Source organism: Ranitomeya imitator, chromosome 5, assembly GCF_032444005.1.
Source record: "Ranitomeya imitator isolate aRanImi1 chromosome 5, aRanImi1.pri, whole genome shotgun sequence".
Lineage (NCBI taxonomy): Eukaryota > Metazoa > Chordata > Amphibia > Anura > Dendrobatidae > Ranitomeya > Ranitomeya imitator.
Genome location: NC_091286.1, coordinates 102332806 through 102350541, shown reverse-complemented (window position 1 = coordinate 102350541; position 17736 = coordinate 102332806). Strand labels below are relative to the sequence as shown.

Sequence of the window (17736 nt, the reverse complement as noted above, 5' to 3'; positions counted from 1 at the left end):
GTCCCAAAATAAAAAATTTATTTGGTTTACAAAAAATTGGTTTTTATTGTCTCAAATAAAGTTTTCACCAAATGACACCTTGCGCCGTATACACAAATATTGTCTTTGTAACACCTGATGTGCAATGTCTGACAATATTTTTTAGATTTTTTTTTATTAATTGTTTTATAGGCCTGGCGCTCATTGTACTATCAGCTGTTACAAACACAACCAGCATTGCTCAATATGTCAAGTTTAAAATGTACCATCACACAACGATTTCAGTATAGATAAAGTTGGTTTATTTGTGTAACCAACGTTATCTTTTCTGTAATCGTAAAACGATAGAGCCCCTGCTGTGAGATTTTGGGTGTCAACGAATGATTATGATTTTTTTTTGTTACCCACGCTGTCATTGTTGGATCGGCGAGTTAGACACCGATCAAGCGATGTCTTTATTTTAAAATAGGTAATATTGGGTTACTAGCGCAGTGTTTTAAACACTCAAATAAAAATTAAAAAATACCCCACAAATCAAAAAAGGTGTCAACCACGTCCCTCGCCGTCATCTTTCCGCAATTACTTACACTGTGATTCCCGCCCGTAAATCAGAGCACACCGTTAATAATAAACGCTGTACTGTGGTTTAGGGCTGGCACAGTACGGAAAGCTGACGGCGATGGACGTGTCACACACCGTAATAAAATGTTGTTTTGTATTTTTAATAACTACATTTACAATGGTAAACATCGTGAGTGCGGCCATGCGCTTCATAACATTTCCCAGATTACACGGGACTTGCTCTTTTTGGGTTGCTGGAGAGCTGGCTGTGTGACAGCTCTCCATCAACCACACGACCAATAAACAACGATCACGGTCCGGTGGTATCACTGGTAGTTATCGTTGTAGAATAGTTTTATTAATGTACCTTAAAGGGAACCTGTCACCTGAATTTGGTGGGACTGTTTTTGGCTCATATGGGCAGAGTTTTGGGGTGTTCCAGTCCCACAAAATACAGGTGACTGGTTCCCTTTAAAATATTGGTCAGGTGAGGTGGAAGCAATGTTCACAGTGTCGCCACTATTTGACTCTGGACAAATTCTACCATCCTGAGTACAATAGTGTTAACTCTGTTGAGTTTTGCAAACATGATAGTTTCCCTCCTTGTCAAGCCAGGTTCCATATGAAAATAGTCTTCAGTATTAATTATGGTTAACAAGGTGGGAGCCGATGAAGTTTTATACGTCAAAACTATGGTACTCACGGCTGCAAATTTTATTGTTTTGTCACAGTCCATTTGGGTACTGGTGCTCACATAAATTTTGTGGGACAATCATTACTTTCAATAAAATAGGATTTTTTACAATTTCTATGGAAAAACGGATGGGAGATTTGTTTTGTGAAAACGGAAAGGCGGAAAGGCACAATAAACTTTATTAACAAACACAACGCATTAGACAATCGGGTGACATTAATAACCAAACATATGATGGTTACATGGGCTCCACAGTGTTTACATAACATCATAACAACACGTTGAATTACACCATTTGATCTTGCCAAGAAACACGGCCAACATCGGAAACAAAATATGCAGCAAATTGGTCCCTCATATGAGCAATCTCCAAAGTTGTCCGCAGAGGATGAGCTTGATAATCAGGCAATGGATTTTGTATGGGTTCATCGAGTTCAACGTTGACTCTCTCTTTATCAATAATAAAATTGTGTAGAACCACACACGCCTTCACCACCTCATCCACTGTCTCAATTTTCAAATTTATTGCGGATCCTAAGATACGCCATTTGGACACCAGAATGCCAAAGGCGCACTCCACAGTTCTTCGGGCCCTGGACAGTCTATAATTAAAAATACTTTTTGTGCGGTCCAACCCCCGACTAGAGTACGGTTTAAGTAGGTTGCCACACATTTGAAAAGCCTCATCCCCAACCACAACAAATGGCAGGGCCGGGCCTTCGGTGTTAGGAAGAGGTCGTGGATGGGGGAAATTAAAATTGTTCTCGTATAATCTTCGGCCCATGTCAGACTCCTTAAATGTCCGTGAATCATTTGCACGACCAAACGCTCCAATGTCCACAGCGAGAAACCTGCAGTCCGCACCTGCAATTGCCATCAGCACGGTGGAAAAGTATTTTTTATAATTATAAAAAAGAGATCCACTTCTTGAAGGCTTGGTAATCCTAATGTGCTTGCCATCCACGGCTCCGATACAGTTAGGGAAATCACAAACTTTTTCAAATTTTTGGGCGTTGGCATGCCATAATTCTCTTGTAGGGATGGGTAAAAATTCCTCCCTGAGGTTGTCCCACAATGCGCGGCATGTGTCTGCAATAATACCCGACAGTGTTGAGACTCCAATCCGAAACTGGAAATGCAGTGATCTCAATGTCTCTCCGGTAGCCAGGAAACTGACAAGAAGAAAAATAAATAAATAAATATAATTAATTTAATTGTTATGAAATAATTTTTCATTTTTAATTACAATCCCCCACCCCAAAAAACAAAAACACGTTAATTTAAAAAGTGGCAAGAACATATAAATCCTTCACATTCCATTACGTACCGTAGAGTCACCAGCAGACGTTCCTCAGGGGAAATCGATTTACGGAGCTGCGTGTCCTGCCTGGAAATGGCTCCTTCCACCAGACGCAGCAGATATCGGAAGCTGTCTTTTGACATCCTGGTGTACTCAAAATATTTGTCCTGGTTCTCATTTAATTCGCCAAAAAGACAATGGTACACTCCACGACTCTCTCGGACTTCCACTATAGGGTGTAGCCAAAAACGCCGACGACTCCTTCTCCGTTGTTTGTCTCTTTTCCTCTGTTCTTGACAGGCAAAAGCATAAGCTATAGCAAGGGCTAATTCCAGCTGAAAAGTGAGGTAGATACTCTCCATGGAACGATCCATCTTGATGCTCTATGGTTGGAAATAATGTATGCCGGGGTATATATACCACTATTACATTAATACCCACCCCCATCTACCCATTGGTGGCATTATCGATTGTCTAGACACTAGACCCACCCTCTTCTATTCATTGGTGGTGTTATCTAGTGTCTAGACACTAAATTGTGTGTAAAGATCTAATCAGTGTTTGACAACGCATGCGTCGTAAAACGCTGCGTTTTTGTAAAAACGCACCAAAAACGCACCAAAAACGCTGCGTTTTACGACGCATGCGTCCGACGCTTGCGTCACAAAAGTTGCGTTTTTGCGTGCGTTTCCGATGCGTCGTGCGTTGCGTCGGCGACGCAGCGTCGCATGACGCTAATGTGAACGTAGCCTTAGAAAAAAAAAATGATGTCAGGATTTCTTTTTTCCCTCTATTGGGAATCATTGGGAGGCTCCTTGTACTGTTATGGCTGGCAATCAGGCAACACAGCGTGCAGTAATCAGCGCACATACAGAGATCTGGCAATAACCAAAAACAATAGGAGGAGCTCTGAGACGTGGAATCTCTGTAGACTGCAGTACCTGATCTATCCTCACACAACTATAAGCAGCAGTGGATTGCGCCTATCACTACCTATGCAACTCGGCACTGCCTGAGGAGCTGACTAGCCTGAAGATAGAAATACAAGCCTGACTTACCTCAGAGAAATACCCCAAAGGAATAGGCAGCCCCCCACATATAATGACTGTTAGCAAGATGAAAAGACAAAACGTAGGGATGAAATAGATTCAGCAAAGTGAGGCCCGATATTCTAGACAGAGCGAGGATAGCAAAGAGAACTATGCAGTCTACAAAAAACCCTAAAACGAAAACCACGCAAAGGGGCAAAAAGACCCACCGTGCCGAACTAACAGCACGGCGGTGCACCCCTTTGCTTCTCAGAGCTTCCAGCAAAAGTTAATAGCAAGCTGGACAGAAAAAACAGAAAACAAACTAGAAGCACTTATCTAGCAGAGCAGCAGGCCCAAGGAAAGATGCAGTAGCTCAGATCCAACACTGGAACATTGACAAGGAGCAAGGAAGACAGACTCAGGTGGAGCTAAATAGCAAGGCAGCCAACCAGCTCACCAAAACACCTGAGGGAGGAAGCCCAGAGACTGCAATACCACTTGTGACCACAGAAGTGAACTTAGCCACAGAATTCACAACAGGACACCATGTCGCGTTTGGATAGCTCCTGTGTGCCTAAACATTGGCGCTCCCCCACAAGTGACCCCATTTTTGAAACTAGACCCCCCAAGGAACTTATTTAGATGCCTAGTGAGCACTTTAAACCCTCAGGTGCTTCACAAATTGATCTGTAAAAATGAAAAAGTTTTTTTTTTCACAAAAAAATTCTCTTCGCCTCAATTTTTTCATTTTCACATGGGCAGTAGGATAAAATGGATCATAAAATTTGTTGGGCAATTTCTCCCGAGTACGCCGATACCTCATATGTGGGGGTAAACCACTGTTTGGGCACTCGGCAGGGCTCGGAAGGGAAGGCGCGCCATTTGACTTTTTGAATGGAAAATTAGCTCCAATTGTTAGCGGACACCATGTCGCGTTTGGAGAGCCCCTGTGTGCCTAAACATTGGAGCTCCCCCACAAGTGACCCCATTTTGGAAACTAGACCCCCCAAGGAACTTATCTAGATGCATATTGAGCACTTTAAACCCCCAGGTGCTTCACAGAAGTTTATAACGCAGAGCCATGAAAATAAAAAATAATTTTTCTTTCCTCAAAAATGATTTTTTAGCCTGGAATTTCCTATTTTGCCAAGGATAATAGGAGAAATTGGACCCCAAATATTGTTGTCCAGTTTGTCCTGAGTACGCTGATACCCCATATGTGGGGGTAAACCACTGTTTGGGCGCACGGCAGGGCTCGGAAGGGATGGCACGCCATTTGGCTTTTTAAATGGAAAATTAGCTCCAATCATTAGCGGACACCATGTCACGTTTGGAGAGCCCCTGTGTGCCTAAACATTGGAGATCCCCCAGAAATGACCCCATTTTGGAAACTAGACCCCCAAAGGAACTAATCTAGATGTGTGGTGAGGACTTTGAACCCCCAAGTGCTTCACAGAAGTTTATAACGCAGAGCCATGAAAATAAAAAAAAAAAATTATTTTCTCAAAAATGATCTTTTAGCCTGCAATTTTTTATTTTCCCAAGGGTTACAGGAGAAATTGGACCCCATAAGTTGTTGTCCAGTTTCTCCTGAGTACGCTGATACCCCATATGTGGGGGTAAACCACTGTTTAGGCACATGCCGAGGCTCGGAAGTGAAGTAGTGACGTTTTGAAATGCAGACTTTGATGGAATGCTCTGTGGGCGTCACGTTGCGTTTGCAGAGCCCCTGATGTGGCTTAACAGTAGAAACCCCCCACAAGTGACCCCATTTTGGAAACTAGACCCCGAAAGGAACTTATCTAGATGTGTGGTGAGCACTTTGAACCCCCAAGTGCTTCATAGAAGTTTATAATGCAGAGCCGTGAAAATAATAAATACGTTTTCTTTCCTCAAAAATAATTATTTAGCCCAGAATTTTTTAATTTTCCCAAGGGTAACAGGAGAAATTTGACCCCAATATTTGTTGTCCAGTTTCTCCGGAGTACGGTGATACCCCATATGTGGGGGTAAACCACTGTTTGGGCACACGTTGGGGCTCAGAAGGGAAGAAGTGACTTTTGAAATGCAGACTTTGATGGAATGCTCTGCGGGCGTCACGTTGCGTTTGCAGAGCCCCTGATGTGCCTAAACAGTAGAAACCCCCCACAAGTGACCCCATTTTGGAAACTAGACCCCCCAAGGAACTTATCTAGATATGTGGTGAGCACTTTGAACCCCCAAGTGCTTCACAGACGTTTACAACGCAGAGCCGTGAAAATAAAAAATCATTTTTCTTTCCTCAAAAATGATGTTTTAGCAAGCATTTTTTTAGATTCACAAGGGTAACAGGAGAAATTGGACCCCAGTAATTGTTGCACAGTTTATCCTGAGTACACTGATACCCCATATGTGGGGGTAAACCACTGTTTGGGCACACGTCAGGGCTCGGAAGTGAGGGAGCACCATTTGACTTTTTGAATACGAGATTGGCTGGAATCAATGGTGGCGCCATGTTGCGTTTGGAGACCCCTGATGTGCCTAAACAGTGGAAACCCCTCAATTCTACCTCCAACACTAACCCCAACACACCCCTAACCCTAATCACAACCCTAACCACAACCCTAATTCCAACCCTAACCCTAAGGCTATGTGCCCACGTTGCGGATTCATGTGAGATATTTCCGCACCATTTTTGAAAAATTTCCGCGGATTTCCAGTGTTTTTTGTGCGGATTTCACCTGCGGATTCCTATTGAGGAACAGGTGTAAAACGCCGCGGAATCCGCACAAAGAATTGACATGCTGCGGAAAATACAACGCAGCGTTTCCGCGCGGTATTTTCTGCACCATGGGCACAGCGGATTTGGTTTTTCATATGTTTACATGGTACTGTAAACCTGATGGAATACTGCTGCGAATCCGCAGTGGCCAATCCGCAGCCAAATCCGCACCGTGTGCACATAGCCTAATTCTAAAGGTATGTGCACACTGCGGAAAACACTGCGGATCCGCAGCAGTTTCCCATGAGTTTACAGTTCAATGTAGACCTATGGGAAACAAAAATCGCTGTACACATGCTGCGGAAAAACTGCACGGAAACGCAGCGGTTTACATTCCGCAGCATGTCACTTCTTTGTGCGGATTCCGCAGCGGTTTTACAACTGCTCAAATAGAAAATCGCAATTGTAAAACCGCAGTGAAATGCGCAGAAAAAAACGTGGTAAATCCGCCATAAATCCGCAGCGGTTTAGCACTGCGGATTTATCAAATCCGCAGCGGAAAAATCCGCAGAGGACCAGAATACGTGTGCACATACCGAAACCCTAACCCTAGCCCTAATCCTACCCCTAACCCTAACCCTAACCCTAGCCCTAACCCTACCCCTAACCCTACCCCTAACCCTAACCCTACCCCTAACCCTAACCCTAAACCTACCCCTAACCCTAACCCTATTCTAACATTAGTGGAAAAAAAAAAATTTCTTTATTTTTTTATTGTCCCTACCTATGGGGGTGACAAAGGGGGGGGGTCATGTATTATTTTTTTTATTTTGATCACTGAGATAGATTATATCTCAGTGATCAATCTCAGTGATCAAAATGCACTTTGGAACGAATCTGCCGGCCGGCAGATTCGGTGGGCGCACTGCGCATGCGCCCGCCATTTTGGAAGATGGCGGCGCCCGGGGAGAAGACGGACGGGACCCCGGCAGGATCAGTAAGTATGATGGGGTGGGGGGGGACCACGGGGGGGGGATCGGAGCACGGGGGGGGGAATCAGAGCGCGGCAGGCGTGGAACGGAGCACGGGGGGCGTGGAACGGAGCACGGGGGGGCTGGAACGGAGCACGGGGGGGGGGGGGTGGAACGGAGCACGGAGGGGGGTGGATCGGAATGCAGGGGGGGTGATTGGAGCACGGGGGGGGGGGTGATTGGAGCACGGGGGGAGCGGACAAGAGCACGGGGGGGAGCGGAGCACTGGATGGAGGGGAGCCGGATCAGTGTACCGGCCAGATCGGGGGGCTGGGGGGGCGATCGGTGGGGTGGGGGCACATTAGTATTTCCAGCCATGGCCGATGATATTGCAGCATCGGCCATGGCTGGATTGTAATATTTCACCCGTTATAATAGGTGAAATATTACAAATCGCTCTGATTGGCAGTTTCACTTTCAACAGCCAATCAGAGCGATCGTAGCCACGAGGGGGTGAAGCCACCCCCCCTGGGCTAAACTACCACTCCCCCTGTCCCTGCAGATCGGGTGAAATGGGAGTTAACCCTTTCACCCGATCTGCAGGGACGCGATCTTTCCATGACGCCACATAGGCGTCATGGGTCGGATTGGCACCGACTTTCATGACACCTACGTGGCGTCATGGGTCGGGAAGGGGTTAAAAGACGCGCCGCATGTCCGTTTTCGCGGGTCTGCCGCATGCGTCTTTTAATGCATAGTGGAGACGGGATTTCATGAAATCCCCTCCACTATGCTGTAACATCTGGACGCTGCGCGTTTGACGCTGCGGCTCAACGCAGCGTCAAAAACGCAGCGTTTCCTGAACGTGGAAACATACCCTAATCCTTCATTGGAGTCCAGGTGTGGTTAATTAAACTGATAGGACATGATTTGGAGAGGCATGCACCTGTCTATAGAAGACCTCACAGCTCACAGTGCATGTTAGACGTAGAAGCGCATACCGGCGCGAAACGACTGTCGTCCGTTGCGTCTCCTCTTCACACTTCCTTGCTTTTTATGTGATTTCCAAATAAAGGACATTAATGGAATGGTGAGTGTCTTTGCCACTTCTTCGTACTTGAATACTTTGAACACTAGGGATTTGACCGTTGGGACATCGTCAGATCCCCAGAACGCGGCTCTACATAGCTCTATATGAATAGAATGGAGGAGGCGCGTAAGCACTGCTGAACCCTTCATTGTCTATGGGACTGCTAGAAAAAACAGAGCAGAGTACTACCACATATCTGGGTAGTCTTATAGACCATTAATAGAACTCTGATGTGAATGCCTTGACCACCACTCCTTTAAGACAGCAATTCTTGGCATCACTGAGAGTATGGGATAACTTGCTATCTTTAGGAAACCCCTTTATTAGCACATGTGCAGCCCTTGGGGGCTATATGGATAATTAGTATGATAACCCTATTGCCATGCTACGATCATGTCACGGATGGACCGATGAGGATTACAGAGGGAGCCCCTTCTGGCTAACCACCTAAATGCATTGGCTGCTATTGACCACAGCATGAAAGGGGTTAAATTGCTTTGCGAGGTGTCTGGCAGCGGCTTATTCCTCGCTGGCCGGCATGTGAGGAGCGATAATTTTTGTCTGCTGAATGACTGTATGGCTGCCATAAAACATAGATTTGACAGAAGGGCGGAGTACATGAATAAGAATTATTATACTGGTCCAATGTATTGTGGTAAAGCTGCTGGAGCGTAAGTTATGCTTACAATTACTTGTACAGATCAGCCCATGTCTGAAAAAAATTACCGTACTACTTTCCTAGGGAAAAAAAATGGTTAAAATTACATTGTAGGCCAATATTTTACTGCAGTGTTACATAGCGTAATAATTACAATGCAATATCTTGTTACACTTGATGATTATAACCTATGAGGGTTTTATAAAATAGCAACAATGATTGATTATTTTTTTTTTTTCTTACATGAAACCGCTGGCTAAAGGTATATGCACAAATGATTTCATGTACCATGCTCCTCCATAGGCTACAACCAGCGGCACTGCAGGCCTTGGCACAGGGCGCCGGCTGACAGTCTGAATTAGGGGTGACTTCTCCCCTCCTGTCAGCTCCGCAGTCAGCACTGCATCATACTGATCAGTCAGGAGGCCACAAACTACAGGATGCACTGATAACGCCAGCCGGTCACTCAGCGCAGCCTCCATACCCCGGCCTGTAGTGATCTCATGGCCACATCACCACAGTGTACAGGTCCTCCTGCCGGTGTGGAGTGTGCAGTCTAAACATGGAGAGCAGGGGAGGGAAGAGGGGCCTGGGAATCACTCTTTATACTCCCATCTCACATGTGCCCCAGTCTGCGAGGGATGGGCATAGCGAAACTGCTGCTACTATATGTGGTAGAATTGAGACCACGTTCGCACGTTCGGTATTTTGGTGACTTTTTTTTTTATTACCTCAGTATTTATAAGCCAAGACCAGGAGTTGGGGAAAATACAGAAGTGATGACGTGTTTCTGTTATACTTTTCCTCTGATTGTTCCACTCCTGGTACTGACCAAATACTGAACGTGTGAACTTGACCTGAAAAGGAGCCAATGCTGCTGATAATGTGGGCCCCCCCCCCCCCCCGCCGAAACACACAGAAATATGGCGGGGGTCTCATGTCTACATATACCCTAACCCCCACTTTATTCTTCCTATGTTACTGGGGAGATAATCGTGAGGTAATGGTAACCGGTGAGCTATTAATAGACTAACCGGCTTTAACCAGTGGTTGTGCGCCCTGTTATTGATAAATTTTGATTGGCTGATAACGGTTTTGGCGGTTCTCTCTCTCCCTCTCCCTCTCCCAGAAACTCAAAAACCATGCGCAGTACATAGAGCCGGATCCAGCTAAAAAACGGATCCGGTGCATCAGTTTGCATCCGTTTTTTCACTATTTACACCGGATCCGTTTTTTAGCAAATTTGCCGGATTGTGCCTGAAACCAAAAACCTGATGTGTGAAAGCAGCCATAGAAGAGTCATCAGAAGAAAACCTCTCCTGCGTCCTCACCATAAAATTCAGTGTCAGAAGTATGCAAAAGGACATCCAAACAAGCCTGAAACATTTTGATATACCGTATATACTCAAGTATAAGCCGAGGCACCTAATTTTGCCTTGGAAAACTGGTTAATTTTATTGACTTAAGTATAAGCCGGGTATGCATTGTCCCCCCATCACTGTCCTGGTATGCGTGTGGCTCCCCCATCACTGTCCTGGTATGCGTGTGGCTCCCCCATCACTGTCCTGGTATGCGTGGCTCCCCCCTGTTGCTGTCCTGCTATGTGTGGTTCTCCCCTTCGCTGTCGTTATGTGGCTCCCGCGTCCTGTCCTGGTATGTGGCATCCCCGTTTTGTCCTGGTATGTGTGGCTCCCCCGTCCTGTCCTGCTATGTGTGGCTCCCTCACTCCTGTCCTGGTATGTGTGGCTCCCCCACTCCTGTCCTGGTATGTGTGGCTCCCCCACTCCTGTCCTGGTATGTGTGGCTCACCCTGTTGTATGGATGGCTCCCCTGTCCCGCATGGCTTACTCCCTCTGTCCTGTCCTGGTATGGGTGGCTCCCCCACTCCTGTCCTGGTATGTGTGGCTCCCCCACTCCTGTCCTGGTATGTGTGGCTCCCTGTCATGATCCCAATGGCAGGGGATCACTTAAGGACAAGCACAGATACAAACAAGCTCTAGGGCGATGGAACCTGAGCTGACCGCGACCCTGAACCTAACACACAAATAAAAGTAGCCGGGGAACGTGCCTACGATGATCCTAGACGTCTCGCTCCAGCCGAAGATCTAACTTCCCCTATTAGAAGAAACACAGACCTCTCTTGCCTCCAGAGAAATTCCCCACAGAAATAGCAGCCCCCCACATATAATGACGGTGAAATGAGAGGAAAGCACATACGCAGTATGAAAACAGTTTCAGCAAAATGAGGCCCGCCAAAGCTAGATAGCAGAGGATACAAAAGTGAACTGCGCGGTCAGCGAAAAACCCTTCAAAAAACCATCCTGAAATTACTTGAACTCATGTGCCAACTCATGGTACATGAGGAGCAATTTCAGCCCACTAGAGCAACCAGCAGCAAGAAACACATGTCTGCAGGCTGGACTAAAAACCAAATAAAGCAAAACACCAAAACAGGAAAATCCAAACTTAGCTTGACCAGAAGGTTCTAGGAGCAGGGAGCAGAGGTAACAAGACACACTGGATACATTGATAACCGGCGAGGAAATGCCAGCAAAGCCAGGTTAAATAGGAAACTCCCATATCCTGATGGAACAGGTGGAACCCAGAGACCCAGGAAAGACAAGTCACCCAGTACCATCAGTAACCACCAGAGGGAGCCCAAAAACAGAACTCACAACAGCTCCCCCACTCCTGTCCTGGTATATGTGGCTCCCCCACTCCTGTCCTGGTATGTGTGGCTCCCCCACTCCTGTCCTGGTATGTGTGGCTCCCCCTGTTGTATGCATGGCTCCCCTGTCCTGCATGGCTTACTCCCCCATCCCCCCCCCCGCCGTCCTACTCCCCCTCCTCGCACCGTCGCTGCATCTCCTATGGGAGTGGAGACGGGTGCATAATCATTACCTTAATATGTGGTACCACGTGACCGCTCAGCGCAGGAACAGCCACCGGGACGGAGATGCAGCAACGGCACGAGGAGGGTGAGTATGATGCCTTCTCTTAGCCGGCTCCTGCTGCTGCTTCGCCGCCCCCCCTCCCTTGCCGGCTTTCTGGACAATGTCTTGTGTATAGGCCGAGGGGGACATTTTCAGCACAAAAAAAGTGCTGAAAATTTCGGCTTAAACACGAGTATATACGGTACGTTGAAAGCGAGATATACATGCTCATCGAGCTCTGTGATATACATAATTTTGTGTCCTTGTGGCTTGGTTTACGTGAGAGAGACCACGATGGAAATTAGAGCCCACATAAGTAAACAAAAAAGCAGCATTAGGACAGGACTTACTGGAGTTACCTGTTCCAAGACATTTTATTGATAGCAGATATTCAGTAAACCAATTGATATTTAGGGTAATTGAGCGTGTCGCTGTACAAAGAAGGGGTAGGGATAGGCAAAAAATCTTGAAGAGATAAGAATTAAGTTGGATTTTTGAATTGGAGACTTTACAGCCCAAGGGTTTGAATATTGAATACAATTTACAGACTTGTCTACCTTGAATCTCCTTCTTATTTGTTGTCAGCAGCTTGTTTTTATTTATTGCTGTTTTTTGATGGTTTCCCCTTTATGGTACTGGGATGAAGTGATTGAAGATGTGGGGATGGAGTTCGTTGGACACTCCTATACATAAATATTATGGATATAATAAAATTATGATACCGGTACATTAAATTGTTACATTCATATTATGTCTTGGGTTTAACTTCTCCCCATATCGTCTGTTACAATCTCCCTGTTTTGTTCCTTTTGTTTGATTTGCTTATGCATTATACTGTATATGGGTTGCTATGGGGGAGTATATGTGCCTTATTCATTTAAGGAGGTCCGGTATGAACACCACGACCTGGATGGGTGGGACCCCTTACGTCATGTGGGTGTTCTCTTTACCGTGGTCATGTGACCGTGGTCTTGCTGACACCACATGTAGTCTCCCAGTCTGTGTGCGCCGCCCCCGCATGCGCAGTAGTCTCCCAGTCTGTGTGCGCCGCCCCCGCATGCGCAGTAGTCTCCCAGTCTGTGCGCCGCCCCCGCATGCGCAGTAGTCTCCCAGTCTGTGTGCGCCGCCCCCGCATGCGCAGTAGTCTCCCAGTCTGTGTGCGCGGCCCCCGCATGCGCAGTAGTCTCCAAGTCTGTGTGCGCCGCCCCCGCATGCGCACAGCTTCTGCGTGTCATCAGGGCAGCGGTCTCGTGACTTAATGTGATCTCTCCCGAGTGACGAATGGGAACGTGGGTGTGTGATGGGATGGCGTGCAAGCCGGGTAAGATGGGATAGTGGGTGCGAATCAGGTTTCCCTGACAACTCCATGCGCGTGTGTCAGTGGAGAAGGGTGGATGCACCTTTGGTATCATTGGTCTTTAGGATTTTGGCGCACTTTTAGAAGCAATCCATTATTGACTCCTCAGATCACCTCTTTACATATTCATGGTCTACCTTATTTGGATTGGACCTTGGAATCCACCACAATGAAGATGGCATTCTTTGATTGGTAGATCATCCCGATGTTGTGTAAACTATGGATATATTATTGGATGTGGGGATTGTTTTCCATCTTTTAATTGTATAAGTTGTTTGTGTATTACTGGTAGGGCCGATGTGCCGTTTTGATGTTTTTTTGTAATTGATGAATAGGAGTGGGTTTATACTTTATGGTGATTTGGAGTATACACATCAGCCACACTATATATAAGCCAGCCCTAAATGATTGTATGTATACTTGAGAAAGACCTTTAACAGGTCGAAACGTTGTAATGTGCTGGCGGAATAAACCTTACCCATACCTTTGGAAATTCATCACCCTGGATTGAACGCGGTTTACTTTTTCGTATGCTGCTGATCTTCCAAGTTGGTTTCTTGGAATATTGTAAAATCGTCCGGCATAGTTAGTGCTGCCAGTCCTCCTTTTTTCTTTAGCATTTTGGAAACAAGTCCTGTGGACCGATGAGTTTAAAATAGAACTGTTTGGCCACAATGATCAAAGGTATGTGTGGAGAAATAAAGGGCACAGAATTTCAGGAAAAAAACATCTCACCAACCAGTAAACATGGTGATGGATCAATCATGCTTTGGGGTTGGGTTGCAAGTAATAGCGCAGGGAACATTTCATAGGTAGCAGGAAGAATGGATTTAATGAAATTTCGACAAATTCATGATGCAAACCTAACACCATCTGTAAAAAAAAAAAAAAAAAAAAAGCTGACGTTAAAATGAGGATGGCTTCTGCAAATGGATAATGATCCTAAACACGTATCAAAATCCACAATAGATTATCTCAAAAGATGCAACCTGAAGGTTTTACAGTGTCCCTCACAGTCCCCTGATCTGCACATCATTGAAAATCTGTGGCTAGATCTCAAAATAGCAGTGCATGCAAGACAACCCAGGAATCTCACAGAACTGGAAGAATTTTCCAGGGAAGAATGGATGAAAATCCCTCAAACAAGAATCGAAAGATTCTTGTCTTGCTGCAAAAAGCATTTACAAGCTGTGATCCTTTCAAAATAGGGTGCTACTGCTAACCATGCAGGGCGCCCAAACTTTTGCATGGCCTCATATTTCTTTTTGTAAGTTTTAAAATGTAAAAGATAAAAATATATTTTATTTTTTCCCCCCTTAAACGCAAAGGAAATGTGTTTTCTTTAACTTCAGACCTTTTGAGAGATCATTTAATCTTCAACTTGCTTAACTGTTCACATTACCAGTAATTTTTGCCAGGGGTGCCTAAACTTTTACGTGCCACTGTACATGATACTGTAATCACATTGGAAAATCCATATTACTTCCTTCTCTTGTGACCGTACCCTTTGGCTAGGGCTAACAGACGACGTGTGGCATTGCAGCGTGGCATCTAATGATTTCCTATGGCCTCACATTGTGACTTACCTGGTTGAAACAGTCGCAAATGTTCCCAATTTTGTTCCGTTTTCTGTTGCATGTCGCCCGCAACTCTGTGGAGTTCCATGCAGGTTGCGGTCACCTTTTCTCCAATTTGGATGTTTGATTTTTTTTCTTTACTGCAAAATCATAGCTCTAGAATAGTGCCGTGTCAAATGTTACTTTTTAGCACCAGTCTTAAAGGGGTTGTCCCCTTCCTGAAACCTTTTCCCTATTTTCACAGTTCATTGAAAGCCAAAAAAAAACAAAACCCTGGCTTTACTTTCCCTCCCTAGGTCCAATACTATGTCTCCATCACTGCAGCAATCTCTGTTTTGGTTTCAGTGGTGATGTCACTTCGACATCGCTGCAGCCAATCACTGAGCTCAGCAGCTTTGAATGGCATGTGCCATCTACACGGCCCGCTGAGCTCAGTGATTGGCTGCAGCAATGTTTACAAGGCGTCCCTACTATAGCGGAGACTGAGGCAGTGACGGAGACTCTGCGCTGGACCTGGGGAGGGTGAGTAAAGCACATTTGTTTGTTTTTTAACAACAAAATGTACATTTAGAAAAAAAAAAGTTTTTCAAAGTGGATCTATAAATGGAAATTCACTTTTGTTATGCCAGAAATTCCAGTTCCTCTCCTTCACTCGGAATATTTTTTTTGGCAGGAACCCTGATAAGATTCTTCACACGCCTGCAGTTATAATTGTCTAATCAATGACTTCAGGGGATAATATACTGGTGCATTCAATGCCTTATTCACCGGACTTGATAGTGTTTGTGTGCAGACCCTTCCGAAAAGGCCGCACACTGCAGGATTCCATGGATTAGCCGGTTTCGGACCTTTTCCAGTGTTTGCGGTGACCTGCAGTATAGTCAGTGAATGTGTTAATGTTGGCATGCCATGCTCCGCTGCCAGTTTAATGTTTCACTTGCAGAGGAAGCCTCTCTGGTTAATGGTGGGATGGGGGCTTAGAATCTAGTTGAGATGAAACAGTGCAAAGTGAGTGAGTTGTATGGCTTCATTTGTTTGCTTTGGCCTGGGGTTTGTCTGGGAGGTGAACACACATTCTTAAACCCAGTGAAGGATTATTTTTTCTCTCCCTCGGCCTTCCTGCCTGGTATAGTCTTTTTTTTTTTTTTTTTCTTTTTCTTCCTTTTATGCACATTTCCATCTTGGATCATTTAAGCAGAAATCCGTCTCACATGTGCTCTTCTCTTCAGAGCCTGAAGTCTGAGGAAGAAGCAGATGTCACCAAGGAGCCTGAGATTGAAAACTTCGAGGCACAAGGTAAAATGAATAATCTTAAATAAAGTGGCGTGTAATATGAGGACGTGCTGCTGGCTGGACAATATGCATCTGATTAATAGACGGGCATGTGTATGTCACCTGTAAGCAGCTGATGACTGTCCACATGTCCGTGCTCTGCTACCAGTGCGTCTCCTTCACATGGGACATACAGGTCTCCGTGGAACATGACGTGGGAGAGCACTTTGTATTTAAATCTTTCATAAGACAGTCGTGGCAATTATTGCTATATTGGTGCAATCGTTATCAATTGTTAGGTGCTTAGACACTTGTTTTTGGTTAAGCTGCATATTTTGCAAAAGAACAACAAAATTAGATTTTTTTTTTTTTTTAGAATTGTTTTGCATAGGGGAGCACAGCTATGACCTCCTGGGATGGTTCTAGTGTGTGGCGAGGTGGCATGGACGCCTTAAGCAATTGTAAAAGCTGCTGTTTTGCAATGGATTTTTAAATGAGTAGTATTTCTGGAAAACTGCTCAGTTTAGTGCACCGGCCACACTTTTAAGGCTACTTTCACACTAGCGTTAACTGCAATCCGTCACAATGCGTCGTTTTGCAGAAAAAACGCATCCTGCAAAAGTGCTTGCAGGATGCGTTTTTTCCCCATAGACTTGTATTGGCGACGCATTGCGACGGATTGCCACACGTCGCATCCGTCGTGCGACGGATGCGTCATGCTTTGGCGGACCGTCAGGAGCAAAAAAGGCTACATGTAACGTTTTTTGCTCCTGACGGAACGCTTTTTCCGACCGCGCATGCGCGGCCAGAACTCCGCCCCCACCTCCCTGCACCTCACAATGGGGCAGCGGATGCGCCGGAGAAATACATCCGCTGCCTCCGTTGTGCAGTGCGTTAAACGCTAGCGTCGGAATCTCTGCCCAACGCATTGCGACGGGGAGATTCCGACGCTAGTGTGAAAGTAGCCTAAACTGTTTTCCTGCAAAATCTTGTGTTCACTTAACCATCATTGTAAAAAAAACAAAAAACATGGCGACTGCATACTGCCACAGCTTTTGGGCACAACAGTGCCACCCCACCTGGTCTAAGTCTACGTTCCCACGATGAGTATTTGGTGAGTTTGGTGCAGATTTTCTGCAGCATTTCTGCACCTATTTGCTAAATTGTTACTGTACTTGCTTTTTTTTATTGCATTTTTTTTTTTTAGTTTTGTTTTATTAAATGTGTTTTTGAAGCTGCATATTTTTTTTTTGTGTTTTTGGTATGTTGTATTTTAAATGAAAGCTGCTTTGTTTTTGAAACATTCTGATAATTGTATTAAATGTGGAAAATCATCAGGGAAAAATGAATATACCTGTACTTTTTTTTAGTGCATCTCCACAGTGGACCTGGCAGCAGGTTTCTGTCTTTGCATCGGACTGCTCTTAGATGGCAAAAATCTAGTGTTAGAGTCTCTTTTAAATGCTCTGGGGAAATACATTTTCATAAAATCACATCCACTTTGATTAAATGTTACACCCTTTTTGCACAATGCATTTGCAATGCAATTTGTTTTTTCACTACAAATTTCTAGAAATACGTTGATTTTTATCAGGTTGTTGGAAAATCAGGT

General features: G+C 45.2%; 2 protein-coding genes across 4 annotated transcripts in view; one reads left to right on the top strand and one right to left on the bottom strand.

Annotated features, from left to right (window-relative positions):
- The window catches only part of NINL (ninein like), a 170587-nt gene that overhangs the window by 90522 nt on the left and 62329 nt on the right, over window positions 1-17736 (top strand). For all 3 annotated transcript variants that reach the window (XM_069768984.1, XM_069768985.1, XM_069768983.1), the window contains exon 5: window positions 16082-16148. In XM_069768984.1, the coding sequence (XP_069625085.1) occupies window positions 16082-16148 (67 nt within the window). The remainder of the gene's footprint in view (window positions 1-16081; window positions 16149-17736) is intronic.
- LOC138681460 (uncharacterized) lies at window positions 1121-3276 on the bottom strand. Its single transcript, XM_069768979.1, has 2 exons — window positions 2562-3276; window positions 1121-2406 (listed from the first exon to the last, which is right to left on the bottom strand). The coding sequence occupies exons 1-2, from the start codon at window positions 2906-2908 to the stop codon at window positions 1521-1523; spliced, it is 1233 nt and encodes a 410-aa protein (XP_069625080.1). The 5' UTR covers window positions 2909-3276; the 3' UTR covers window positions 1121-1520.